The sequence below is a fragment of the Dendroctonus ponderosae genome, unplaced genomic scaffold (genome assembly GCF_020466585.1).
Source record: "Dendroctonus ponderosae isolate FM_Combo_2020 unplaced genomic scaffold, Dpon_F_20191213v2 Dpon_F_20191213_6, whole genome shotgun sequence".
NCBI classification, from domain to species: Eukaryota; Metazoa; Arthropoda; class Insecta; order Coleoptera; family Curculionidae; genus Dendroctonus; species Dendroctonus ponderosae.
This window is the reverse complement of record NW_026018814.1, coordinates 9,207,708-9,235,439: the sequence shown is the minus strand read 5'-3', so window position 1 is coordinate 9,235,439 and position 27,732 is coordinate 9,207,708. Positions and strand designations below refer to the sequence as shown.

General features: G+C 32.8%; 5 protein-coding genes across 5 annotated transcripts in view; 3 read left to right on the top strand and 2 right to left on the bottom strand.

The window, feature by feature from the left end:
- The window catches only part of LOC109545027 (paired box pox-meso protein), a 25,285-nt gene extending 22,363 nt beyond the window's left edge, over nt 1–2,922 (top strand). The window contains exon 3 of the mRNA XM_019915507.2: nt 1,336–2,922. Coding sequence (XP_019771066.1) covers nt 1,336–1,900 — 565 coding nt within the window. The 3' untranslated portion in view covers nt 1,901–2,922. The remainder of the gene's footprint in view (nt 1–1,335) is intronic.
- A 12,509-nt stretch (nt 2,923–15,431) lies between these two features.
- On the top strand, nt 15,432–18,868 carry LOC109544979 (microsomal glutathione S-transferase 1). The gene is made up of 3 exons (XM_019915413.2): nt 15,432–15,685; nt 17,706–17,782; nt 18,458–18,868. Exons 1-3 carry the CDS (start codon nt 15,554–15,556, stop codon nt 18,702–18,704), a joined length of 456 nt encoding a protein of 151 aa, XP_019770972.1. The 5' UTR covers nt 15,432–15,553; the 3' UTR covers nt 18,705–18,868.
- A 72-nt stretch (nt 18,869–18,940) lies between these two features.
- LOC109544977 (zinc finger protein 16) lies at nt 18,941–21,677 on the bottom strand. The gene is made up of 3 exons (XM_019915411.2): nt 21,487–21,677; nt 21,038–21,432; nt 18,941–20,612 (listed from the first exon to the last, which is right to left on the bottom strand). Exons 2-3 carry the CDS (start codon nt 21,424–21,426, stop codon nt 19,448–19,450), a joined length of 1,554 nt encoding a protein of 517 aa, XP_019770970.2. The 5' UTR covers nt 21,427–21,432; nt 21,487–21,677; the 3' UTR covers nt 18,941–19,447.
- Nucleotides 21,678–22,157: 480 nt separating this feature from the next.
- Nucleotides 22,158–23,553, bottom strand: LOC109544978 (transmembrane protein 179). The gene is made up of 5 exons (XM_019915412.2): nt 23,335–23,553; nt 23,093–23,236; nt 22,875–23,036; nt 22,586–22,818; nt 22,158–22,523 (listed from the first exon to the last, which is right to left on the bottom strand). Exons 1-5 carry the CDS (start codon nt 23,442–23,444, stop codon nt 22,468–22,470), a joined length of 705 nt encoding a protein of 234 aa, XP_019770971.1. The 5' UTR covers nt 23,445–23,553; the 3' UTR covers nt 22,158–22,467.
- Nucleotides 23,554–24,479: 926 nt separating this feature from the next.
- The window catches only part of LOC109544976 (alpha-mannosidase 2), an 18,788-nt gene continuing 15,535 nt past the window's right edge, over nt 24,480–27,732 (top strand). The window contains exons 1-2 of the mRNA XM_019915410.2: nt 24,480–24,871; nt 26,727–26,914. Of these exons, the coding sequence (XP_019770969.2) occupies nt 24,743–24,871; nt 26,727–26,914 (317 nt within the window). The 5' untranslated portion in view covers nt 24,480–24,742. The remainder of the gene's footprint in view (nt 24,872–26,726; nt 26,915–27,732) is intronic.

The following is a 27,732-nucleotide window of genomic DNA, read 5'->3' as shown; positions in this document are numbered from 1 at the left end:
GTTTTTTAATTTTATTTCTTTATTTCAAATTAAATTCAATTGATACATGCACATGTACAGTTCTTCTGGTAATTTTTTGAAAGAAATGGCTTTACATTGCTTCTCAGTGGTGAGCCCCTAAAAGGAAAATTCCTCTTCGCACATTCCATCATTAATTAATTATTTTCAGATCTAGTGTTCTAGTCTTCTACAATTTTTTGAAGATATTCTGCTGCAATATTGAAAAAGTTTCCAAACTTACATTGATGCAATTTATAGGACAGAATAAAGATAATTTACTTTAAATTCATATTTGAAAGATATTCGACTGCAAATTGTCATGTTTTTCACCAAATTAGCACCAGTAATTCATATCCATATGAAACATATTTTTGTATTATATTATATATTAAACAAAACGATCGAATTTCTTCTAGTAATAAGGTGTTTGGAACTGCAAAGACAGAAAGCACAGATTTACAAAAATATTAATGGGAATTCGCAACAATCAGACAAAACATTATTTTGATGGAAAGGAAATATGGCAAAAAAACTGCCTTGGAAATGCCAAAGTGTAAAGCTAAGAATAAATTGAAAAAAGATGACCTTCAATTAAGTGAAACACCATAAGAAATTCTTCCAATATGGCCCCATATTGACTTAATTTTCATAATTCATCTTAAGTTTTACTAGTATTTATACAAACCATCTTGATTTCTCCAAGGAAAAGGCTATCTATCGGCCAATAGGTATTTCTGCCGGTTTTATTAAAAAAAAGAACAGTACAGAAAAACGATATAGTACATATGGAGCAATAAATTTAAATTGAATATTTAATTTATATATTCTTAAATGTTTTATTAAGGCAGAGAGGACTACAATCGTCAAGTTGGGCGGATTCTTCTTCCACTTTGTTTGAATTTGCAACATACTTTTAATCCGTCTCATTTTCGTAATTAGTCTTTATGCAATTTGTTCTGTTGCTTGAATGTGACATTTAATGTTTTTGGTTTAATACATATTGATTTGTATATTTTTGTAGCAGTTTTAGTACTGATTCCTTTGGAGTTATATATTAGTGACCTAAAATAATTTGTTCTTTTAATAATTTATGTTTTAGCGTTTTGCACATGTTTCGAAAATTGTAATTTTCTGTCGATATTTCTGGAAAAAAAAATTTGGGAATATATTTTGCTGCTTTGATTGTGAGAGTTTATTTGGTATTCAAGTTCATGCAACTTTTTATGGTAGATCAGCAAGCCAAACCCTATCGAAAGCCTAATTTATGTCCATAATCAAGTTGTTGTTGTTCTCCTACTGTATTTAAATTAATTAATATTTTCATTTTTATTTCAGATATCACGAAACTGGTTCAATTCTCCCGGGAGCCATTGGCGGGTCCAAACCGAGAGTGACAACACCAAAAGTGGTCGCCTATATAAAAAATTTGAAACAGAAAGACCCGGGAATATTCGCATGGGAAATTCGCGATCGTCTCATTCACGATGGCATCTGCGACAAATACAACGTTCCATCAGTTAGTTCGATAAGTAGGATCCTAAGAAATAAAATCGGTTCCCTAGTGCACAGTTCTCAGCACAGTCCGTCGATTTACAATATCTATCCCAGCTACACTTATCCGCAGCAACGATCTCCAACTCATCAACGAAACTCTGGCCCCCATTGCTGGCCTAGTTCTCATTCGGTGCAAGATATTCTGGCAGGAGTGCATGCAGCAGCCTTTCGAACTCCTCATGGTGGCACCGCTTCGGCTCTTCCTCCTGGACCTTCGCCTCCTGTTGGTGATCCTGCCCAAAACTACAACTACTACATGTATCTACAAAGTGGGAATACTGCCATGCATATGGTGAATCCAGGGATGGCTGCTCATCCTTTGGCTGGCCATCATTTGTGCAATTGACGGGGCACAAAACACGTTCAATAGACTGAAACAAGTACTTTCTGGTGTTGATTGATGATGTGGAAATAATCTGGTTTAAAAAAACTAGATTGTTTATGTGGGTACTCTGTTAATCGTAACGTTTTTTCATTGTGGGACATTGAGGGCTGGGGGATTTCGAATGTGTCCAAATTGTCTAAAGCAAAAGTGATATAATATTAATTATGTACCAAGACATACAGGAAATGATGTGTAATGAGTATATGAGAATAAATTAGGAAAATTCCCAACTTCATTTAAAAGTTCTTATGTCAGTATTACACTACACACTTTCGATTTATTGGCCAATACAGTGGGCCATTTATTAAAGGTCATCTTTTTACATTTGTGGATATTATTATCACAATAAATTGGTGCAATTTCAGTAAAACCATCATAAATTTCAATAACAGATTTTCAACCTCTGAAACACAAATTTGCTGGTACTTTACGTCGAGAATCGCTGAATGAACATCGTCGTTGCACAGTTAGCAAACAACAAATAAGCCCAAAATTTCAATTTTCAATAATTGGCCTACTTTAAGACCAATAAATCGGGGAAAAATGCATAGGGTAATACCGGCATTATATTAATATAAATCTGCAACCAAAACAGGCATTAATTAATTTTTCTTAATCATTTCGCCGATTACTATTTTTCCTAATTTGACTCCTTAATATCTTGGAGCTAAAGGAAAAGCTCTGTATATCTGCAAAATGTGTTTTTTATTAAGTGAAACTTCGGGGGAAATCGAACAGTTAGCCTGCATATTTTTCGCATCGTTTCAGGTTACCTTGAAAGACACTAAAAATCACATTAATGTAAATTTATATACATAAGTTAAAAGAGATTTTTGTTATTTATTATATAAATATATTAGGCCTTTTCAGTATAGGCTTATAGGTTAAGCTAATTGATCTATGATTCATTTAGTGCCTTTTGTATTATGCTTTATGTGCTTCCAATGTGTAAATAGTAAATTATTAAAATAATTTATTTGTTAGTTTTTTAGTAATCATTAAACATCCACATTTCCCCTTTCCAGAACTCAATTTTTTGTAGGTAGTAAGAAAGTTAAAGCAGAAATTGGTCATCAAAAGTAAAACTGAAATATTAGTGAAAAATATGGCTTCAACAGTTGCAATCTGTTTATTTAATTTTTTATTAATTTTATTATATTTATCTGCAATTATGATTTTTAGACTGATAATGAGAGGCTTAATTTGATTAAGCCAATTAACCGAAAGTTGTAAAAATGTAATAAAATTTGTAAAAGACAAACCTGCACAGATTGTGGCAATTTTCAACTTTGTGAGCTGCTTTTCAAGCTAAGTAAAGCAAAATATGCTAAATCTACAAGTTAATAATTATCTAAAATGCGCAAAATATTTCGATTAATAAAAAACTAAACTCGACAATCCGTAACTTGATTATGCAACTTTGTAGCTAAAAGCAATATAACAAAAATAAAGCAATTCATAGTCGGTGAATGGGGCTCTATAAATCAACTTCTATGGTTGTGTTTTTGTGATCGGTTTATCACAGTATTCTTTTAAAAAGTTACCTAAAATAAAGAAAGTAAAAGGTATAAGTGGCAAGGCCTATGATGAGAAAATAAATGGTTGGAATAGAACTTTTATAGTGACCAGCTTTCAAGCAAACTTAATGTTCCTCAGGGAACAATTCTGAACCTATTTACCTTTTGCTGATGATACAACAATCATAATATCGAGTAGCTATTGCAGAGGTCTGGAGATGAAAGTTCACATAATTATTAATGATGTAACTTCGTACTGAAGCTAAGACAAATTATCGCTAAATATTGACAAAATCAAGTATATTTTCTTCAGCGTATACAAACCAGGATAAAGTGACTGGTTTTCCAGAGAAAATGTCCCAAATCGCACCAGTCACAAAATAAAATCAATAGCAGATTTATATTAATTAAAATTTGATTTACCAAAAGTGTATAAAATCTAGACGCTGCAAAAGTGCAAAATAAATCCACTTCGCTTCCTTGAAACTTACATGTGTTGATGACCATTTGTTATTTTATACTACAAATCACCACATGTGTTAACTGAAACCCCGTTACCACTAAAAACTCAAAAAATATGTAGGCATTAGCATACCGGATTTAAATAGATCGGTCCTCTTTTCGGTGCATCAGCCACAAGTTTTAACTTAAAAGAGACCGCCAGTCATTCATTATTAAGGCGGAACGCCTCCCCCTTAATAATAAGGCTCACTTGTTTTTTTCCTTTCGCTTTTTTTTATCTTTCTACTGTCTAGGAAAACGGTAGCTGTGAAGTGTGTTTTAAAGATGAAAATTAAAAGGCAATTTGCACCTTGGTTAGCTGAGGACGTGAAAAGTCATCAATCACTACTCTGGCAAATTTTGATTTAATGGTATGGAAAATGATGTTTTGTTAGGGACAGTGTTCCATTGAGTAGACCGGTTATTTCCCCAAAAATAGCTATTTAAAGTTTATATTTGGAACATTTTTAAGCCCGGGCTAAAATCTTCTCTTTCACGTAATCTTCAAAGTCTTCGTTGATCAAGTAAGAAAATATTTTCAGTCAGAGAAATTGAATACTTATTACCCTCCGTGGATTTTTTAATTTTCAATAGAACGTACCAAATGGCGTTTGCCTCCACTATATTTTTCTTACCTTTTATTGCATAATAGGCCCACATTATCGCTAAAATACGGGAAGTTGCAGAACTATGGAGTCAAACTTCTAGAGAGTGTTTAAGGCATCAATAGCAGACATGCGAGTAAAAGAACTTAGAACCAAACATTTTTTATTCAGATGAAACTTCAAGACCGTTTTGTAAAATCAGGTTTTACTCAAAAAATTACCAAAATACATATAAATTAACAAAAGCACACATAAACTAGCACATATTTTTGCTACATTTCCACTTAGACAAAACTCAGATTACTTGATGTAAATCAAATATATAGTTTAGTTTAGTTTAAGAACCCACATTATTTTATGTTTTTACATTTTATATTTCTTATATTTGTTTTGGTGCTCTACATTGGACGGGACGATTTTTAGAAAATGGCTTAACTTGAAAATTCTAGTCAGGCTCGACTGTAGGTTTGTTAATTCCAGCAACATTTTTCGGAAGTTTGTGTGTATCGGAATTTGTGATGCTTTTAGTGTCGCATCGTGGTTAGAACTGGACAACATTTCAAGCCTCTTCTTGCTCTAGATTGGACGTGCGAATTTTTTGAATATGGCTCAATTTCTATTCTCTATTCGAAAGCTCTATTCAGACTTGTCTGTAGGTTTGGTAATTTCTGCAAAATTATTCTGCAGTTCGTTTCCATCGAAATTTGGGATACTTACTTTTAGTACTCAACTGTGGTCAGAAATGGACAACATTTTGTATCTAGTTGGTCTAGATAGCATGTGAGATTTTTTTGAAAATGGCTTAACTTGAAAACTCTTGTCAGGCTCGACTGCAGGTTTGCTAATTCCTGTAAAATGATTCTGCAGGTGGTTTACATCGAAATTTAGGACACTTTTAGTGCACACACTGATTAGAGCTGGACAAAATTTCAAGCATTTAGTTGCTCTAGATTGGACGTGAAAAATTTTTGAAAATGGCTCAACTTAGTCTAATGACTCTAGTTAGAATGTAATTGTCAAATCATTCAAATGCCAATTATCTAGTATTTTGTATGGATATTCAAAATTCTTCTTTGAGAAAATTAAGTTCAATTTTTTTTAGAAAGAGGGGACACATTTACATTATTTATAGGTACAAAGCAAATTACCAATTAAAAAGTCTAGTCATAAAATTAAATCATTTAAATAAAATTAAACATGTATTTCAAATTGATTGATTCTAATCATACAACAAAAAACACACAAATATATCTAATTTAGGACAGGAACTAACAGGAAAATCTATTAGAAATAAAATTATAATAGACAATCTAGTATAAAGGAATTATTATGTCCTTTGATTGTTCTCCATGCGCTTGAAAACTGAATTGAAAATTGTATTATTCTACTTTACGCTAATGTTATTCCAAACGGTCCATCTAATTAATATAAATAAATTTTCAAATAAAAGTTTGTCAATACTTTCATACTACTAGTGTTACGTTTATCACTATAAAAACGTCTATAAAACGTGTATAATTTAATACCTTTTCGCGCTCCGTCACCGATTTGGTAAGTTTATTTAGGACTCAATTTAAATTTAAGGCTTTACTGCTCATTGACTAATGAACCGTAAAATGAACAAAGGAGGTGTCAAATGTTGAACACAGTAACTTAATAAAGTTAATAACGAAAACGAAGAGGTTCATGTTTCAAAAAAGAAAACAATCGGACAAACCTGAAACATAAAATTCAGGACGCGTCGTATGAACGATTAGGCGAAAAACAAAAAGAAAGGAAGCTAATTTCATTAGTTTTTACTTCCCCGTCTCTTTAAGCGCAGAATTAACATAAATATAGTCCTCGTTACTTTGACTAAAAAAACTAGGTAATGAATCTTTGATTTGAATGCTTGCAATGCTTGATAAAATATCAACATCTTGACTATCAAAAAGACTCTCAATTACTGAAATCTTCCGTGTAAAACTAGCATAATCGACTTAAACAGAAACAATTGTGCATACATTTTTAACATATAGAAAACGTTTTTATTCAAAACCGCAAAAACGAGTGCACTTGACAACAAATAAAATATAAAATAGCTGAAAATATTGAGTAATTTAAAATGAATCTCTGGATGCCCCTATTCCAATGACTGAGTATTTTAAAAGCTTTAAATGTTACTTATCACATAATCCAAAGTCATTTTGAGCTTGTTCGTGGGCACGGGATGCAAAGCTTGAAACCATCCGTATCCCAAAAGTCCCCGTTCACGCCCACTTCCTTTTGTTCATCATTTGCGGCATCATCTTATCCCGCTTAATTAGCTACATCTTTTCGCTCAGGGCTCGTAAGTCATATACGGCCTGTCAGTATTATTTTTACGAACAAATTAGAGAAAATGATTTGGTCCACTGAAAGCTTTCAGTTCAATAATTTGAACTTTACGCCGTATTTATCCAAACTGTTTCAATATTATATTTATAATTGACAAGAAAAAATTTCTTTCTTTCTATAATTGCCGATTCTGTGAACCAATATGTGACCAATGAAGAAGCTTGAATATAAAGAAAAGAAGATATAAATTAAATAAATTATTTTATCTTGTGGTAGTAGTGTTGTAATTTTGAATCAAACGAATATATTAATCGAATACATTGGCAGCTAATGTTTATAAGATATAAGGATCTAACATTCTGAAGAACCACAACTTACAGAAGGAGCTGAAGCCCGTCTGTTCTTCAATCAATCACTATTGACAAAAAAGAGCCAATTTATTTATGGACATCAATTAGGTCTCTGATAGTGTTTGAAAAAAGATGGTTACTTAAACTTTGCGAACTTCAAACACTAAAATACTTACTTCACATCGTTAAAAATATACGTGAAAACTAAGAATTGGGACTAAAAATTATTTTTCTTTCCTCCTCGAACAAGACAAATACCATCAAAACCCCGAGCAAATTGCGATATGTAGACGACACTGCACTGATAATACACGATAAAACTACATCAACAGCGGTAGATAAACAAAGACATGGTGTTATAAACGGGGACTCAAAATACCCTCAAAATTTGTATTACCTATTTACAAAATTGTAGAGGAGTCCGCACCAATAATGGCAGGTAAAAACGACATAAAATACTTGGGAATAACAATCGAGAGAAAATGAGACATGAGCGAAATACTCAAGACATAAATATATAAGAACTAAACCAGGTAGAGTAAACGTAATCGAGAATACTGAACAATAGAATTGAAACAATATTGAACAATATTGAACAATATTGAACAATATTGAACAATATTGAACAATATTGAACAATTTGAACAATATTGAAACTAGAATATATAAAAAAATTTCATAAAGGGCCGGGCTCGCTTTCCACATAAATGCACGTTAGAGCATTTCTACAAAAAATATGTAATTTGGTCTTCTATTTTATATGTTGCAAATAAATATCAGCCCCCATACAATCTGAACACGACACAAACGTATGAAACATTGGTTTACACGGTTTTATCACCATTAAATCTTAATCCGGAAAATTGTAACCAGGTCGAAAATGGCATAATAATTGGTTAGTTTTGCATAGATATCTGACGATGCTGTTGAAAATCCACTAATAATTTAAGCAGTGAAGAGATTTTTTGTTTTTCTTTGGAAAACTTACCTTTGCTATGATTTTCGTGACTAAAACAATGTAGGAACAAGGTGGATTTATTAGAGTTGGCACGGTCAACAGCCTGATTTATCCTCACTGGATGTTAATTGTTCTTGACTTTTCGGTAAATCCCTTTAGTTGGGTACTTTGGCACACTTTTATGGTGCATATTATGGCTATTGAAAATTTTTCTTCGGGTAAATGCTTCATCAGTAAATAGTAGAAGAACTAGGAAGAAGATTCCTAAACTGATATTTGGTTTAAAAAAGAGCACGTTTTAAGATTTTGTCCCGCAATAACAACAATAATTTTACAGTAAAATCGGTTATTTAAATGTGCGCCAAGGACAAAAAGCGGTTTTTAAAATCCGCACTAATTTTGAATTTTTGAATTTCTTATGAAAACTAGAAACATTTTTAAATCGACGTTTCATACACCAATGTGAACACTTTAAGCATCCTACACGCAATAAGAACTAGAGCCCCGCGGCTAAATCAATTCTCTAAATTTGAGCCGCAAGCAAGAACAATTTTTAAAATCCGCATTTATTTTGGTATTTTTTGCATTTTACGTGAAACATTAAATAATTTCTAAATCGATGCTTTATATCAAAAGCGGCGCAAAAACTAGAGCATCACAGCTTAATCGGTTCTCCAAATATGAACCGAAGACAAACTTTTTTTCTTTTAAAGAACAGATTTTTAAAATCTGCACTAATTTTGAATTTTCGCATTTTTTGTGAAAACTAGAAACATTTCTAAATCCATGTTTTTTATGGTTAAGCATCTATCTCGCTAAAGAACTAGAGCCTTGCTGTTCAATCGGTCCTCTAAATATGAGCCGTAGGCAAAGAGAGATTTTTCAAGTATTTTGGTATTTTTCGTGAAACCTGAAATCACTTCAACTAGAGCCTCACAGCTCAATCGCTTCTCTAAATATGAGCCGCAGACAAAGAGCAGTTTTAAAAAGCCGCACTAATTTTTAATTTTAGCATATTTGTGAAAACTAGAAACATTTCTTAAACAGTGTGATGTAAAATTTCCTCAAAAGTGGAAATATCGTTTAAAAATTTAAAATGGAACCAACAAATTTCAAGTGGAAACTTTTCCTTCTTTTCCTAAATAATTTTTCACGTAATTTATACGCATCAATCATTCACTTTCTTAATCTTGTGTCCAAAAACTCCTTAAGTGAGTTTTCAGAAAATATGAGCTGCTAACAAAAATGCTCTGAGAGTTAAAACTTAGAAAAAATATTGTTCCAAATGTATAACAGTTGGGACAGTTGAAGTTGTTCTGTTGGACGACGTTCAAATATTAGATACATTTTTGCCTTTGAACACTTAAAAATGGATTTTAATGAATCTTACGATGTACAATTTGAACATTTGTCTGTGGGTCTTCCTATTAATGTGATCGTAACAAAATATCGAACATTTTACTTCAGACCTACATCTTATGTTCCTTCGATTTTCGGCTTAATTTTTCTTTTGTACTAACCGTCAAAGCCCATCTGTTTTAGCAGAAACTTTGCCGCTCATAAATATCTACGAGTATAGCGCCTATGTGTCAACTCAAAAGCCTACTTAAATCCAAAGAACTTTCGACATCAAACAAGACGATATGGCGGTGGGTTGGGTCAAGTTCTCCAGTTTCACTTGTCGTGTGTTAATTACAAAAGTCGGGGTTCTTTTGTGAAATCGATACGAAAAGAAATGCCTCAACATGTTTTTTTATTTTATTTTTTAAGGTTCTTGGTCGAATGTTGCTGTACATATAGTGGTCGGTTCTAGCGATTATTCTAATGTAGTTGAAATCCACAGTGAAAAAATTTTCTTACTTACAAAACACTAAATAAATAATGGAAGCATCCGATATATGCATGCTATAAAGTGCTGAAGTGTTAATACTTCTATTAATAGAGTAATTTTTTTCATTATTTCTTCTCTTACTAAATAAACACGTGAAAATGACCCGCCGCACTTCGCACTACAGGAAACATTATGAGAACCTGTTGAGATTTAAAAAAAACGAAGCAATCAAAAAAGGAAGATATTGAAAACTGTTATATAATCATAGTGAAAAGGCGATTTAAAATCGCTTGCTACATGTACAACGGTTGTAGCAACAAAAGAATAAAAAAATAACGAAGGAAACTAATAACATGCATTGAATCTAAAGCAAAAGAAAAACTAATTGAATGTTTAAACCTAACGAAGAAAATAGAAAACAAGCATTTGTCTACATAAACACAGCTGACTCAGATTTTCGCAATGTTTTGTCTAAAAATCTGTTTTAGGAATTTTTTTCAATCAATTTGTTTGAAACTTATGGAGCTAACAGCAAACTTACAGTAAGTGTGTTATTATGCCCAATTATTTCGATTCTATGAAATATTTAAATTCAATAAATATTTCGTTTATTTATTTAAGTAGAAGTAAAATTTCTACCTTGCACTCGGAAAAAATTGACAAACTTCGATCTATTGTAATAAATTAGCAAAAATAAAAACTAGTAGAAACAAAAAAAAGTATTGAAAAATTTGATCCTCCTGCTCAGTTTCTCCGTATTTTGATTTTTCTTTTTTTTTGCCGTGTAACAAAAGAAGTGTTAACGGCCAATTTTTTTCTTATTTTAAACCGTGATGAATTCCTGGTAGTGAGTTTATTTCTATTTGAACTTCTATTGAGATTAATTCTTCTTCTGTCTGTTCTTGGTTTTGAAAAAATTATGTACTTCGGAGTTTCTACAAGGTGTGAGTTGAAACAATGCTACGATTCTGAATATTCGGCATGTTTCCAATTGAACCAATTTTTTTTTGTGGATTTCACCGCGAAATGCTTTCAATATGGGTTTTGAATTTGTCATCTATTTCTTTTATTGACAGGGTGTTTGCAAAAAATCAACTTTTGCAGGAATGAAAACAGAAATGTTAGCTTCAACATGCGTTATGGATTTCCAAAATTGGTTCAAGAGAAAAATGTTATCCCCACAACACCAAAAAGTGTATTTTTTGAAGACCAGCCCCAGAAATGCAAAAAGCGTTTTGAGATGTGAGGTCCATGTTTATGCCCTTAAAATAGAATAAAAAATGTTTTTTTTATTCAACTGGGACCAGACGAAACTTTCAGAAAATTTGCCTTGATTCGTTGTCCACCCTGTACGAAATTTATCAAAAGTACGTAATTTTGGCAAAAAGACCGACTAACAGAGAAAGAATTGGAGCAAGTCACGATTCAAACAGAAATCAAATCGCTTGTAGCAGTAAAACGCTATCCAGTTTCAAAGTTTGGACAAATTTGTCTGTGTAACGTATAATTTTTTGAGCAGTGTATATGTTTAGGCAAAAAAAAACATTTAACAAAAAAACAGTTCACTTATCCTTTGGTTTCTCTGTTTCGCTTCTTGTTTGTTTTTTATGTTACTTCTACTTAATTTGTGGTTTGGATCTAGTCTGCATAACTTCCTTGAAAACTTACATATTTTACACACATTTTACAATATATGTAATATACAAAACCTGAAAAATGTGTGGATTATACAAATTTCCCGAAATCACCTACTTCTAGTTGAAATAGATCAGTAACTAATGAGTAGATATTTATAACACCTACAGTCAATATTATGAAAACTATGCTAAACATAAACTGATCTGTAATAACTGAGGTAAATGTTTCAACACCTCGACATCCAGCTAACGAAAAAGCAACATAAGAAGACAAGTTTGAAAATCAGACGGCACGTGCGTTCATCGAAGCGGCGCACTTTTGTATTGGACCGTGATCGTCATGGGACGTCTATCCCGATCGGCCTGCAGGATTATAAAACTGTCAACAGTATTTGAAGGCGAAAATACTCCAGAAAACCAGTATTAAGGCTCGTAAAATGCGCGAACTCATGCTTAACTCGCAAGATCCAAACAAGAAGATTTTTCAAAGCTTGTCGCGCTTATACTGGTGTTTTTTTTTGATAAATGCAAGTTTAAACTCATTTTTTATAACTTTATATTGCTTGAATTAGGTTCTCGTGACTTTCTCTTAGTTTTATAACTACTAAAAGATATTTTGCATTTTCGCAATCATTTTTTTTTTAATTCTTAAGGGATGTATGTAATGGGTAGAGCGGAGGAGCATAAGATGAGGAAGCGGGTAAATTCACAAATTGTAATGAGCAAAACCTGCAAAACTAAGACTTTTGCAAGAGTCCCGCAATAATATGCGGGTCGTATTAATATTTGGCTTTAAGCATAAAACGATAACGCAAAACGAAATGTGGCCAATAAGGCAATCCGATATTGAACCGCTTTTAATCTCTCTTCGTAGCAGTGTGTGAACTGTGAAGGAAATTGAACAGTCTTAAAGTGCTTTTTTATTGTTCACAATCGTTACCTAAAATGTCTATAAATATAAACCATGTGAAAAATTGATTTTTGAACAAAAATTTTGTAATGGGTAGAGGTCGATTTTTCGAAAAATTTCAAATTTTTCGACTTCTATAAAAGTAGAAGCTGCCTTTTCCTCGAGCTCAAAAAACGAATAGTTTTTTTTAAATTTTTGATCAATAAAATTATATTTTTAGTAAAAAACGAAAGAAGTTGATATACAATCTCCCAATATTCTTCCTTTTCGTTTCTCAATTCCTAAAGAGCGTCTCAAAGTTACGCTGTCATCGTCTTGGTTGAAGACCACTTAAGAAGTTCTAAAAGCCCAAATTACCACAGTAATAAAGTTAAGTTATCCGTCGCTTTAGTGCTGCAAGCAAAAACTGGACTTTTTAAAACTATATTGAATCTTAAATCTGAATCGGCCATTTGAGTAGACTTTACCCAACATATCAAGCTTCAAAAGTTAAAAATTTGAGGAAAATAGAGCGAGAAAATAGAGAGAAAAGTCCAATGGAAAAAATCTAGTCAATATCAAGTTACGTATTCGTAGCTCGGAATGCTGCAACCAAAGACGCATTCATAAATTATGCCCTTACACAAATATTAAGTTCAAAGGGCTCAAAAATTGAAACTGTTCCCACCCAAGCAGGGGAGAAAGGTGGACTTTCCAACGTCGGAAGGTCGTTGAAAATGATATTTTCGGAAGAAATATGGCTAAAAAAAGTTATTAAGGGGATAATCTACAACGGAAATCACTTTTTATTATCGAAATCCAGAGAGCCCAAAACCAGATTATAATTTTTTCTTTACGTGAATTAATCACGAAATTAAACGATTCTTATACACATTATCAATAAGAACAGTTCGAGTTTTACCTAAGTATTTTTATATATAAGTATAAAGACTCATTTTGGCCCATTTTTCAAACCGCTGGCAAAAATCAGACTTTAGTGCGATTGAAGTGGAAATTTAAGCGCGGTCAACCATATGAGTCTTATATAGAGTGTGAAACTTTCAAGTTGCTACATGCCCTAAATGAGAAGTTATGAATTTTTAAACGAAAGCGTGCAGTTGAGTATAAGTGCAAATTTTCCATCGCTCTTAATAAAGCAATCAAAGTGAAGCATTCACAAATCATGGCACATTTTGCGAATAGTTCTTTGATTCTGGTGGATCTGCTAAAAATTGTTCAGCCTCTCACAATAGATCCAGGTAAAAAGGTTTGCACGTTTCCTGACAATTGAGCAAACGATTGATCGGAGAACGAGTATTTAATTAGCATTCAAAATTCACCCCATGCACGGCGATGTTTGTTTATATGTACCCGAGAAAGTACCCAGTTCGATCGCGGACTGGAAATTTCTAGAAAATCGTCAATAAGAAAAAAACTTAAATCGAACAGCATAGCAATACAATGAGTCACCCAAAGGGCCAGCGAGCAAACGCATATGATTACGTGAGTTCTATAGCTCGGTGCGTTTTTTATGTGATAAACACCTTAATTTCGCATGAGTTTTATCGGAAAGCAGTGGAACATTTAGTTCAGTCTATTATGGGCAAGGGACTAAATTGTTCGTCAGCTCTTTGTTCATAAACGGGGTAAAAGTACCAATTTAGTGCCATTTAGGCACGAACGGTTGACCATCTTGCCTGTTAATTGCTGAGTGTAATCCACATTTGGAGTGTGGATTATCATTGTGTGTGTGTAGTGTGTGCTTTTGGGGTTTCGAGCGGAATCGGACGCCCGTTTGCAATTTTCAACTTTTTTTGCTCAGTTTTTCACATTTAAATGGTCAGGTTTTCTACAGTAGAACTTTTTAAGTAGTTAGGGGAGTACTGTTGCAAACACATCTCCAATTATCTTTCGAGCAAAGATACCAATTATTGGTGTTTTGTGCGGTAAATTTTATTGTTTGGTGTTTCAAAATTTAATAATACCACAGAATCAAGACTAAAGTGCCTCAAGGTCGGTGAATATATATTTTTTGTGATGGTCTTAAGGTCTCCTTAAGAGGCTGCTAGTTGTCCTGGCTTCCTAATTTAGATTTCGGGCCATTTTTACACATTTCACATACTAAAAGTGATTTTTCAAAAACATTCTTGCTACTCATTTTCAGCGGCCAGGATCCGTCCGACTATTCCCGTTTTTTTGCTGTCCAGCACCCTTCAGGACGTAAGTGGTACAGATCAAGATTATAACCAGACTTGCGTCTGTTCTTCTAAATTTAAGCCAATATTGAGTATTGAGTATTTTTGAGATAAAATCTGAGCTTTAGAGATTATCAGCGATCTGGATCAGGGTTGTAGTTTTTCTTTGATCCTGATGATTCTTCGATTTTATAGGGCTTTTTGCGGATTCTACATTGCGCTTTTCTGTCAATGAATCAGCCCACTTATTTTTTGTTTTCTGTGTAGTTGTTGATTTTTTAAACATTTTTTTGCATCTTTGTACAATTAATATTTTATTATGTCAGTTAGGTACTTATTTTGCTAACATAGATATTAAATAGTGATTTTGTTTATCATAACTTAATTTTAGTTTTGTATTATGGAATATTTATAGTTTCAGTGTAAAAAATACCAATACATATCTATGCAATTGCTTTGTCTGTATTTTTTATCCCATAACCATAGAGTAAGTAAAATAAATAGTAATAGTAATAATAAAATAGAGTAATAAAATAAAAATCATTTTACTTTCTCTATGCCCATAACCCTGTGGGAGAAATAGCGAGTAGTCTGTGGACTAACCGGATTTAAGTCCAAGTGATTTTCCCAGCGCCTGCACCAAATCGCTTACATTGCATATTTCGACGATCTTTGAACTAATGGGAATGGTGACGCTGTGGAATTATTCTCGAGTGGAATAAACTCAATAAACGCTCATTACTTGCCAGTTGTTGGTGTGGTTCGAGTGCGTCTAAATTGAAGCAGCATAAATCAGGAAAATATAAATTTCAAAAATGGCCCAAGCAGTACTTGAAACGTTAATTGAACAACCTGTTTTCCGTACGTATCTATTTTATGTAGCTGTGTTGTCTTTAAAGCTCTTGGCCATGTCCATTTTAACCGCTGTCCAAAGATTCAAGAACAAGGTAAGAAACATGAATTATTTACTTGCAAGGAAATTTAATTGTGATATTAAGCGACTTAATTATAACTAGTTGGGTTGGAAGTTTAGTCACTGTTTTTTGGAGAAAAAATGTGGTTAATAAGTTAATTTATTTATTACAAGTCCATGTACAAGAATGTTAAAAATATTGAGCTAATGCGTGTAGCATGAAGTCCGAGCAGGGACCCAAGTGAACTCTTGATAAAAATTACCGCGACCGCCCATGATAATCAATTATAACTACACATAACAGAAAATCATCGATATGCAAGAAACGCCATGTCATGTAATGATTCGCTACATAACAAGATAAGTGTAGGTATCAGATAATGTTGGGACAAACAAACATCAGTGTCTAAAATCACCTTCCACTTCTGGTATTTCTTCTATTTGGTGATTTTTTATTAATGCGAGGCAAGATTTGTTGCAAGGATTTCAAAGAATCGAGAGTCTTACTTCAGTCTCTTTTACAGAAGATTAATCTCAGAGTTCTAGTATCCGAGTTTAAAGCTCGTTTTGCTATTCCGAGTGGATAGACGAGCTTTGTAATTTTGGAAAACTTTCTTTGGAAGTCGCCCCTATGAAAAATCCCAATCCAAGTCCCAAGATCTCTTGGTGAATTTGTTGCAGAAAATTACACTTTAAAATATATCTATATCAAACAACTGTTCCTCACTATTGAAAATGTGTAGATACTCTCTATATATGTGAGTTCTAAACCAACTCTTCTCATTATTTTTGAGACATTATTTTTGAGAATTCACATGATGAGAACCGAACGTATTTTTAACTATCAGCTTCGGTGTTGTTTTTTATACCTATCTAACATAAGTGATAGATAAATATTCTAGCGGATAAATTAAAATATGGATTCAATGATTATCTATGTATAATTCCAAATTCAAAACGATTCGAATCCATCACTCTTATCAGTAACATGATCTGGAGGACTTAGATATGCCTAACCCACCAGGCCACATTTCATGTGGCAAAGTGCGACTTTTATCTAATTTATCTTGTTTTTTGCAAATATCCCAGTTAAAAGTGTTTTTAAATTTGCTTAATCTATTTTATGTATGGTTTCTAAGAGTTCTTTACCGGCTCCTCCAGATAAATGACACCAATTTCAATAGAAGGATAGACCCTGGATAGCAGACAATTACATATAAACATATTTATATAGAGATTATGCTATCGTTTATTTATTCAATGAGAGCGATAAGTAAGTACTTATAGTTTTCGAACCAAAAAAGGTCATCTTGGCGGGGCTACAGTTAAAGCGACTATGCCGTTCTCAGTCGAGATAAATTAATAAATATTTGTAAATTTCGAGATTGACCACTCAATATCTCTATTATTTCGCTTTCAAGTCTCTCAACTCAACTCGCAGTTGTCTCTCACAAAGACTAAAATAATCAAAATGTTTTATAATATACCTAAGTATGGATTAATTACTAATTCTTTGATAATAGCTAAATATTTGTTCGACGCTGTCGCATACATATATAGGGAGTTTTTTAAATGGTGGCTCAAACTGAGGAGCTTTTGCCCCGAGTTCTATTCCTATAATCACTTAAAATGTGCTTCTTGTACTTAATACCTGTTCAAAATGACCACCTTCAGGTAGAATATACGACTTCCATTTTCTCCTTTTTGTCTGAAGAACTCAACGTTCAAAAATGCCATGATAACTTTCAGTCTATTTTTTCATTCTATGGCCCCTTGGAACCGTGTTTGGTATTTTATCTACCCATTTTTCGCTATGAAAACTTGTTATTCTCGATATTTTTTGTCTTATATCTTCATATCTTCCAATCAAAGCAACTTTTCCAATTGCCATAGAAAATTATTCTCATATCAACCATGTATCATGGATACTATATAGTCCGTGAGTTGATTTTCCTTGTTAGGGACCTATTTATAAGTTAGGTACTTGTTAGCTATGTAACAGCTAAAAAACTCTTTAATAACATTGATTAAAACGTACAGAATTTTGTTTGCAGGCATTTGCTAATCCTGAAGATGCGGAACCCAGAAAACTTAAAGTTAAAGTTAACGAATCTGTGGAACGTGTTAGACGGTAAGATGTTATAATTTCGTTATAATATTCAACGCAAAAAATGTTTTGATAAATGTATGTCTCAGTTTCCACTGCAAATAATAGCTTTTCAAACTTTCAAACGTAAAAAGTTTTAACAGTATTACGGTAAAGGACGGATAAATATTAGTTATATCAGAACATATACATGGCTGCAACTACTGAGTTAGTCTAAAAAATAAACTATTTATGAAAGTAGATGAATAATACTTTAAACATTTCGTAAAATACGAACAAATTCATAATCGAGAATAGGTTTTAAAAAAGCTACTTTTTCAATCAATAACTCAATTAAATATAACAAAAACTTTTAAAATATAACAGTCGCCAGCTGTTTTTGAACGCCCACATTTTTCTGAAAATAATTAACAGTTTGGATGAACAGTGTTATGGATGTAGATGGTATAAAATAAGTAAATAAGCTAAAATTAAGATTATCATTCTCTGAGTTAATAAACATATTCTGTGATAATAAACATCGCGTTCAAATTTTTTCATATGGCTTACTTCAATTCCGCTCGTACTCTATTAAAATTAAGCTATAAATTATAATTGAATAATTTAAAAAATCAAAGGTACCTAAAACGTTTTATTTTCTCAGTAAGATATTCCCTTGGCTTGTTCCATCACAGTAAATTGAACATTTGTCTGTTTCAGGGCTCATCTTAACGACTTAGAAAACATCCCAGTGTTCATTATCGTCGCATTCGCATATCTCACTACCAATCCTTCAGTGTTTTTGGCGTTGACTCTCATTCGATTATTTACAGTTGCCCGATTGATTCATACTTTAGTATACGCAGTTGTGGTAGTTCCCCAACCAGCCAGAGCATTGTCTTGGTTTACTGGCTACTCCATCACTATTTATATGGCTGTAAAGTCTCTCTTATACTACCTGGTTTAAGTGTTTTAGTGTTTAGTATTAAATTTAGTTTTAATTAAATATTACTAAGTGAAATACTGTTTTTGTATGTTAAATCAAATAGTAATGAAATAAATTGTTTTTAAATATTCTGCAAAAAAGAATTCGTAATGTAAACCAAGATTGAATAAATTCGCTAGTGGTTATTCTTAGAATTTACACATAAATCGACTTAAAAACGAAGTATTTCTAAAGGTGCTTATAAAGTAAACCCAATATTGCAATAAATTATTTTATATTTGTTTATGCGTGTTTCGGGCAATGTGTTACAAGATACACAAGTACAAAAATGTCTAATAAATAAATCGATGAATGATACCTAATAAGTTAAGTACAAATACATATAATGTTATCAATTTTGGAAATATTTCAAAAGCCCGTAGTCAGTTTTGCGTTTGTGGTTGGTTATGCTTTAATCTTAATGTGTATAATTTTTTTATTGAATTTGAAGCCCATTTTTCGAAGTACTTTGTACTTTTAAAAGCTATATTTTATCATTAATCCTCGATAATATTCAATCATTAATATAAAAAGTTAACCATGAAGAATGATCATCCAGATTTAAGGAAAAGCTCTGCAATATTCACATCCACAGACAGAAACGGTCAGGTTGAATCATGTGAATTCAAATACATTAATATTGCAGTTTAAATTCACAAGGTAAATACTTACGCAGTACCTAACATGCAAAACACAACGATATTACCTTTCTCAATCGGAGGTATTTATTGCGACAGTTCATTCATGGGTATAGCAATATTGTGGTTTAACTTTAAATGATTTCTCAGATATCTCTTTTGTCTGAAAGCTTGAGAACATACTTGACAAATAAATGGTTTGTCTTCCGAGTGGATCAGTTTATGTCTTTTAAGTTCGTATTTTATTCTAAAACTTCTGCCACAAACATCACACGAATATGGTTTTTCGCCGGTATGTTTGGTGGCATGAATTAGCAAAACGGGTTTAGTTCTAAACTTTAGGGGACACTCTGAACATGTGTAGGGAAACTCAGTGCTGTGAGATCGATTATGAACAAACAACGATGCTTTCTGTTTGAACGATTTCCCGCACTTAGCGCAGATATATGGACGTTCATTGGTGTGTATGCGACGATGCTCTTCGGCGCTGCGCTTAGTTGCGAAACAACGCCCACAAATATCACAATCAAATTTTTTTATTTGTTCGTGTGTCTCTTTAAGGTGTCTGATTAAGCCTTGCGAGACTCTGAAATATTTATGGCACAGATTACATACGTAGGGGCGTTCGCCTGTATGTATCCTCGTATGCCACATGTATGTGTACACGGAGTGTAAAGTCTTCCCACATTCCCTGCATCTGTAAAACACTCTTCCATCAACTTCTACTTTYGCATTATTCACTTCCTCGCCGCTAAGCTTTGATAGTGGTTGTTTGGTCATATGTCTTCCACGAACAACTCGACGTTCTTGTCGTTTTTTTAAATTRGCTTTCTCTGTTGTCGCTTTTTTTGGTGGTTGTTCACTTTCAGTTTTCGATGYTAAATCTGTATCAAGTTTGCACTCCTTATGCATTTCCTTTAAGTGTCGCAAAAAGTCGGATTGAGCAGTGAATRCTATCGGGCAATACGTGCAATCAAACTTRCGAAYATTACGTTCTTCTGTATCGCTTTGATAAGGGCTGTTCTTGRTATAATTKTCAACTTTGACCTGTTGACCAYTAAAATCTATCTGATYTTCTTTCTTAGAAGTGCTAACACAATCAGAACCCGCAACAAACGGTGAAGTTACAAGATGGCATTCTTCAACTTTCAGATTATCCTCAACTTGCAAAGAACAATCAGTGATCAACAATTCGATTCCATTAGTATCGCAGTGACTATTGGTATGTCTAGACATTGAATCCTCGATTAGCCTGAAACAAAATTATGCCTTCAATTTTTAGTTACTACTGGCAGTCCTTGAAATAATCCAAAAATATTCGGGTCATTAGAAAGAAAACGGAGTTCAGATTCTATTGGATTTTGGCTTCGATCTTTGGTCATTACATGGCGTTAATTTATATCCCCACTTGCTCTACCTGGCTATTTCGTGTGGCTTAAGTAAATTAAAGGATACACTTTTCGAAAAAGAGCGACGGTTTTGATTTTCCTAAATTAGTCACTAGCCTGAGTCTTAAAGGGTGATTGAAATGAAGTATGCGCTATTATTAACTTCAACAAAATATAACGTTTCAACCCACAGTATTGCTGCTAACCGTGCAGCCTCTTCAAAACGTACAGTTTTATAACAAATATCAATTTGGATTTACTGCATTAAGATTTGTAAGACAGTACTTACAAAGAATCGTCAGTAGTGGCCGCTAAAATATTCTGAGCAGCACCATAAGACATTTCTTCTAGTTGTTTGCCATTGACAAATTGATATGATCTGAGCCTTCGATCAGCCTCAACGGTCGTAAGTACTAAGTCGTGCCATGCTAATAGAGTAGATGCACATTGCCAGCAGCATTGCAGTGGTAAGTGATCGGTTAGTGATACTTTAATGGGCAGGTAAAGATTGAATTTATCGGCCAAACCATTGCTGATCCCATCCTCACTGTAGATACCAATTAGTTTGTCACTGTGATTTGTACAAATGCGGCATATTGCGTTAATGTTAATCACTTCGGAAAACTTTGTAGCGGGGAAGTTTGCCGTGAGTTGCATTAAATTGGTTTCAACAGACATCTTTTTCTAAAAAAGATTGATTACTGGAAGTTATCCATTCAACGGACTTCTGATAAGTACCTTTTATAATAAATTGTCAACTAGAACTAACTGAATAACTGCAGTCGCATTATTTGCCGAGACATCTAAGAATCATTCATTTTTAGTTCGCATTCTTTCAAAAACCGGTGCTGTAATACAATTGCTTCCATCCATCACAATAATATCTATAAACAATAACAAGTCAAGCAGACGTCAAATAGAACGGGTTAGGGTGACTACTTCTCCACTTTCCACTGTTAATTTGAATAATATGTGCCTTAAACGGAATACAGGTGCTTTACTACGGTTTAAAAGTCATAAAATATCAATAGCAACTGATTCGAGATTGAAAAAATTAAAGTTAAATTTAATAAACCTACTTTTTACTTGGTTTTAAAGATTTCGGGACAAAACCACTACGTGCACTATGACAACGCCGCAGAAGTCGTTAATTTTCAAAATGCTAATCAGAAATGCTGCAAAAACCAGTAAAAAATAAAACGTTATTTTTCAAGGTTTTAAGACTTGAAAGAATCCATCTTTCAGAGGTCCGTATTTCTTTATACAACCAAACACTGCACATATTTAAATAATAAATAATATCAAACATCAATTTAATTTTACTTATACATACACATAAATGTAATTATCTTTTTCCATAACAAAAAGTACAAATGATATGTAGTAAAACGCGGTTAAAAAAAGCTCACTTTAGAGTTATAAATATTTAGTTTAATAATATCTACAGTGAAGCGTATATCACAAGCATTCATTTTCAAATAACTAACATCCTTCCTATGAAAATCTGGAATCAGATTTCGGCTATTCAAACATCAAATATTTTTTTAAAAGATAGAAGCTCACATCACGTTAAGCGTCTTCTTATATAAATCGTCATCAGTGTGTTTGAAACACAGTCACTAGACGGTATACTGTATGATGTAAAAATAATGTAATATGTATTATAGCATAAAGTATAACATATGGATAATGCAATATGCGTTGAGCACATCGGGATAATCACTCAGCTGTTGCTGTAGATTGTGTCGATGTCGATTGCCTGCCTAATGAACTACCTAAACGAAAAAGATTGAAAACTTAAAAGCTGTAGAGAAATAGTTATAGATCGAGTAAGTACCTGGGGAATCTGCATTCTCATTAATAAGTCTTTGTCGTTCCCTAAACATGGACACTCTAATATTTTCCAGCTGATGATACCGCAATAACTTAATAATTGCACAAACTGTTAATCCAACCCAAGTTGCAAAAGAGCCCCAAACACCAAACTGAGCACTACCCAATTCGATGTAAAAATTCTTGGTATTAATTTCATCCTTGTGATCTATATCCTGACCAGCAGCATATTCACACCTAAAATTCCCTTTCAGAAAACCAGCAGATTTATAATAGTTAACAGTCAATCTTACGATGGGAATCTTTGAGTCATATTTTGACACCAAGCCATAAAGCCAAATGTAATCATGCAAGCTGCTATTATCGTTGCAGCACTTAGCAATATTCCTGAAATAACGTCGATGAAAGCTGATAAAAAGCTGCTATCGGTTCCTTTGTAAAGAAATACTGAGAATCTGAAACCAGACGGAATTAGTAGCTGAGGGGATCTATGGATTTAATTGGAAAGTACCTATAAATCTGGATTAGAGCAACGAGAAATAGCATAACTCCCACCAAAATAGTGTAATTGCAATATCCCTGTGAGGCCCAGTTTACGTCTAGTTGGCCATCGGTTTCTTGCCAAGTACCGGTGGAAAACAATAGACAGTGCCCCCTTAAATAAGAAAATCGCCTGCATTTCCAGCCTCAACGTAAACACGAATAATCACATGTTTTAGTTCCTCTTACATATAACGAAAAAAACCTTCTTACTTAAAGTCATCTTGTTGCAAACTCATCGGCACAACAATGCACAGCGACAAAATGAGGGCAACGACATATCCGGCAATTTGGCTCAGCAATAGAATATTTGTTAAAGCCATTTTAACAAACTCCGAAATACATTTAATACAATAACAAGTCAATATTTTTATTTGAGAAAAACAAATAATATGTCAATATTGTCAGCTCAAAGTGATGGAATGGAAAAGTCAAAAGTCAGCTAACACAAATTTCAGGTCCGTACCAAGCGTAGATTGACCTTCAACCGACAGCGGATGAGTCACAAAACAATTACGTCACTGGAATTTAACAAATTTTTTATATATTTACAGAGGAAAAGTTTAAAGAAGTTATTGTCATAGATGAAGACAACTACACAAATGGTTATTGTTATTTAATCGTTTCGTTAATCTCAGTGGATAATTATATAGGATTTTAAGGTGATAATTGATACTTGCGGGAATAATGACCATAAAACCGAGTGTTACACCGACTAGTTTAACATTGTTCCATAACATTACTCTTGAAACTAGACTGTTAATTTAAATATAACGTAACAAAACGTTTATATTCAAATAGTTTTCCTGTTATTATAATAATATTACAGCGTTGCGATGCACAGTGGAAAGATAATACTATAATACTACAGAGTCTAGACGCATTTATTTTTTTCAATTTATACTGATGTTTTCAAATGCAATAAAAAAAGATGTATATAATTTTGACTTCATTTTAGTATCGCGTTTAGAGTTGAGAGAAATTCAAAACTTTTATATAATGCAAGCTAGGTCATAATTACAACTCTCTCTCATTATTCCCTAGGGATTAATAGGCATCATTACCTTTAACTAGACACAATCATAATGAGTCTAATATTGAACAGTCGTGAATAAAATTCTCATCAAATATGATTAGCCCAGCGAAAGAAAGGAATTTGATTGATTGATGATTGACTTGAAGATGGTCTAGATTATGATCGAAACGTTGCTGATATAATATCAATATATATCAAACGGCATAAGAGTGAATTATTTGATATCATCGTTTATAAATATTTCGTTATATAAGCAGTTAATTAAAATTAACAAAACATATCTGGCAACCTTGGCAGAATGTCTTCACGTCCTTCACCCCCAAAATGCAACAAAAGACAGAAGTCAAGCAGAAGTAAACAAAAGGACAATGTATAACATATACAAATTATTTAAATTATCTGCATTTTATCTGCTGTGATATATTTTATCTGTTGCGATTATAACTACCTAATCGAGATAATCCGGATTTCAATTGTTGTTTAACCGCGGTAATCAATTTTTCGTAAGACTATAAGTCGATTGGGTTTAATGTAAGGTGCAACTTACGGTGTAGTGCAGTTAAAATCGTCACTTGTAGTGTAAATATGAAACTGAAAAGAGCTGTAATTATTTGTGGCTTCTTGCTTACTTTAGTCGTAGTGTTCACTATCTATTCTGCAAAAGAACTAACTTTATCTGTGAGAAAAACCAGCATTACCCAAGATTATAAGGACGTGAGTACTAGGCTTATAATAAACTGCTATTAAATCTGCATTTGTATGAATATTTTTTTATTTTATTTCTTTTTAAGTCGATGTGATGACGAAAATAGATGATACGAACTATAGATAGGGACACTGTAATTTTTAGACTTTTAGCGAACGAGGGAACTTTTCGGATCTATTTACCTATTATATTATAGAAAGAAGAAAAAATCCGTAATATAATATGATGGATAACAACTTTTTTTGAACTATTTGAAAATTTGCTTTTCAAAACCATAAGAGGATTGTTGTTATCTAAATCTATGAGGTATATACTCAGATTGATATCTAAGTATATCAATTTAACAACCCTTTTGAACTGAATTGCTTGTTATTTAGTTTGATTTCCTAAAAAAATGTATGTACATATTGCGATAACCAGCCTAAGAACTGAAGCCGATAAATAAATATTTACCAACCAAGCAGGTACATCAACGCTCCATTGATTATTATTATTATCTATCAATGTATTAAAAAGGCTCAGAAATGGCTGAAGAGAAAGCACCAAACATATCTCAACAATCATTAATTAATTGAGCAAAAATTAATTCTTTATAGGTACGTACTAGTAGTTGCGCGGTCTAAAAATATAGGCAGTTGAATCTAGAGCAATGATGTTTTTGTTTATGCAGAATCTTTTAAAACATGCATTTAATTATTTGTGGGTCGAAAGCAACAAGGATTTATTTCGACGGTATATCATAAAATTTCCTCAGAAAGTAACAAGAATAAAATAGACACAAAAAATAAGTCAAATTCTTAATAGACAGAACCAGATATGAGTTTGTTGTTAAATTTTTGTCTGAATTCAAATGTTTATTTAGAGGAAGTTATACAGCTTTTGCTCATTATACATTTGGTAGCACTTTTATACCAGTTATCAAGTTCTCAAGTCAAATATTTTATTAATCTGATCAAAATCCTGCTAATTAGTGTAAAAAATTGTTGCCTTGAGTTTTAGTGGATTCTATAGAAAATCCGTACTCACCTGGTGCGAATACTTTTAAGGCGGAATTTTTTTAACTGGACAGCAGCAAAAACTTGAGTGAAAATCAGTAAAAGAATCAATCGCAGTAAAACACAGGCTCTCCGACAATACCAAAAAGATTAATAATAAAAGATTCTTTACAAATCTTCGATTAACGTTCCTTAAACCGACTAGTGAAAGGGAAGTTGGACGGAAAAATAATGTTCTTAAGCTAGTTGAAAATAATTCTGGTATTAGTAGAAAAACAATATGTGCCCTTGCTCGAAAAAGTAAGACAAGAACTTCGCCGACCGGATTTTTCCCAGAGAGTTGGCTCTTGTTCCTTTTCTGGGACGAAGCTTTAAGTATTTACATAATATGAAATTAACAATTGCCTTGGAGAACAAGTGAAAAGTCTTAGGTACTTATTCAATGGGAAAGCCTAATTGCATGGACCGGAAGAATTCACGCAGCGCTCGATTAAGTGAGGAATTTAGGACAATGTGGAGGAAGACTACAACTGGAAATTGACATTGCCCAAAACGTTGGCCATATTGAGCAGCTTTTATAATAATTACTGTGCCATTGTGGTTTAAATAATAAAGTTATTGTCTTGGCACTAATAGGACTTGGTAAATTCAAACCCCCCGATATTTCATAAACCGTTGAGAATTCAATAAAAGTGAAAATATTTCTTTTTCGTTACGAATACAAAAACAAATAATATTATAAGAAACTTGCCTTATTAGGAAGTTTCTTATAATATTAGCCTTATTAGGAAAACACCAATATTAATTATGGATTATTCAGAAGGCATTCGAAGTAATCAGAGGTTGAACGTTAAACTTTATATTTCAGAACCAGTGGTTGCACTTTGAGGATAGAATAAAACAGCTGGAAGATGATCTTAGTAGACATCATAATGCTGTCGCTGAGATTAAAGTTGCAATGCAAAACATACTTAGTTCAAGTACAAATGCAGCTCGAAAATCACCTGTAAACTATATTCCGTTGGAAACACCTCAAGTATCAACTATGATATACAAGTAATTATCACATATTTTAGATCATATGCTTTATTTCCAAGATTTTTCATTCAAGAGGAATGTTTATTAACCATTCAACCATTCAACGTCCAAAAAAACCTAGTTTGTTATATAAACGATAACGAAGTTAAATTGGTTATATAAGTTATTTGTTTGGGGTTAACAGCTTGTTGAAATTTAATTTAAAAAATGAAAAATTAATTTTTTTTTAAAGCGCTTGGAGATGTTTTAACGAAATTTTCCAAGTAGATATTCCAAATCAAATCAAAACGATTTTATATAAAAGTCCTTTTTGACTTCATTAGGTTTATTCACAACACCGTAAAACAAAGTGACGGTGGCCTTTTGAATCTGTTCGTCTCTTCGTGTAATGCAAAAACCTTAAAATGCCTGCAAGCAGACTCTATTCTGGATCGTTAATTCTCTAAGGATCGACTAGTTCGATCTTCAATCTCCTTTATGTTACAAAATCTCCTCTTCCTCATTGATCCATTGTTCTTTGAACAGTTCTGATATCCTCCACAACAATGTGTTGTTCGGATTCAATTGTGTCGTTTGTAATACTTGTCGAATGTAGTACTCTTCATCTTTACGGCTATTGGCTATGTATTGATAATTCAAGAAATAATCTATATCACTTTGCTTTTCAATTAAATTTGAACACCTTTTAATTCTATAACAACGGATTTTTAGCAAAACTATGGTAATTTTTGGACGAAGAATACGTAGTTGAAGGAATGTCCTTTCCATGAAATAGAACACATTGTAGATAATAGGAAATCATTCAAAAATTTTAGCAAATCGGAAGCCTGAAAATA

Excerpts from the sequence above, each read along its gene's own strand:
- LOC109544979 (XM_019915413.2), top strand. The coding sequence starts at position 15,554 with ATGGCCCAAGCAGTACTTGAAACGTTAATTGAACAACCTGTTTTCCGT. Across the intron at positions 15,686-17,705 it reads TCCAAAGATTCAAGAACAAG|GCATTTGCTAATCCTGAAGA; the intron begins GTAAGAAACATG and ends TTTTGTTTGCAG. Across the intron at positions 17,783-18,457 it reads TCTGTGGAACGTGTTAGACG|GGCTCATCTTAACGACTTAG; the intron begins GTAAGATGTTAT and ends TGTCTGTTTCAG.
- LOC109544978 (XM_019915412.2), bottom strand. The coding sequence starts at position 23,444 with ATGGCTTTAACAAATATTCTATTGCTGAGCCAAATTGCCGGATATGTC. Across the intron at positions 23,237-23,334 it reads TTGCAACAAGATGACTTTAA|GGGGCACTGTCTATTGTTTT; the intron begins GTAAGAAGGTTT and ends TTCTTATTTAAG. Across the intron at positions 22,819-22,874 it reads ATGACTCAAAGATTCCCATC|GTGTGAATATGCTGCTGGTC; the intron begins GTAAGATTGACT and ends AGGGAATTTTAG.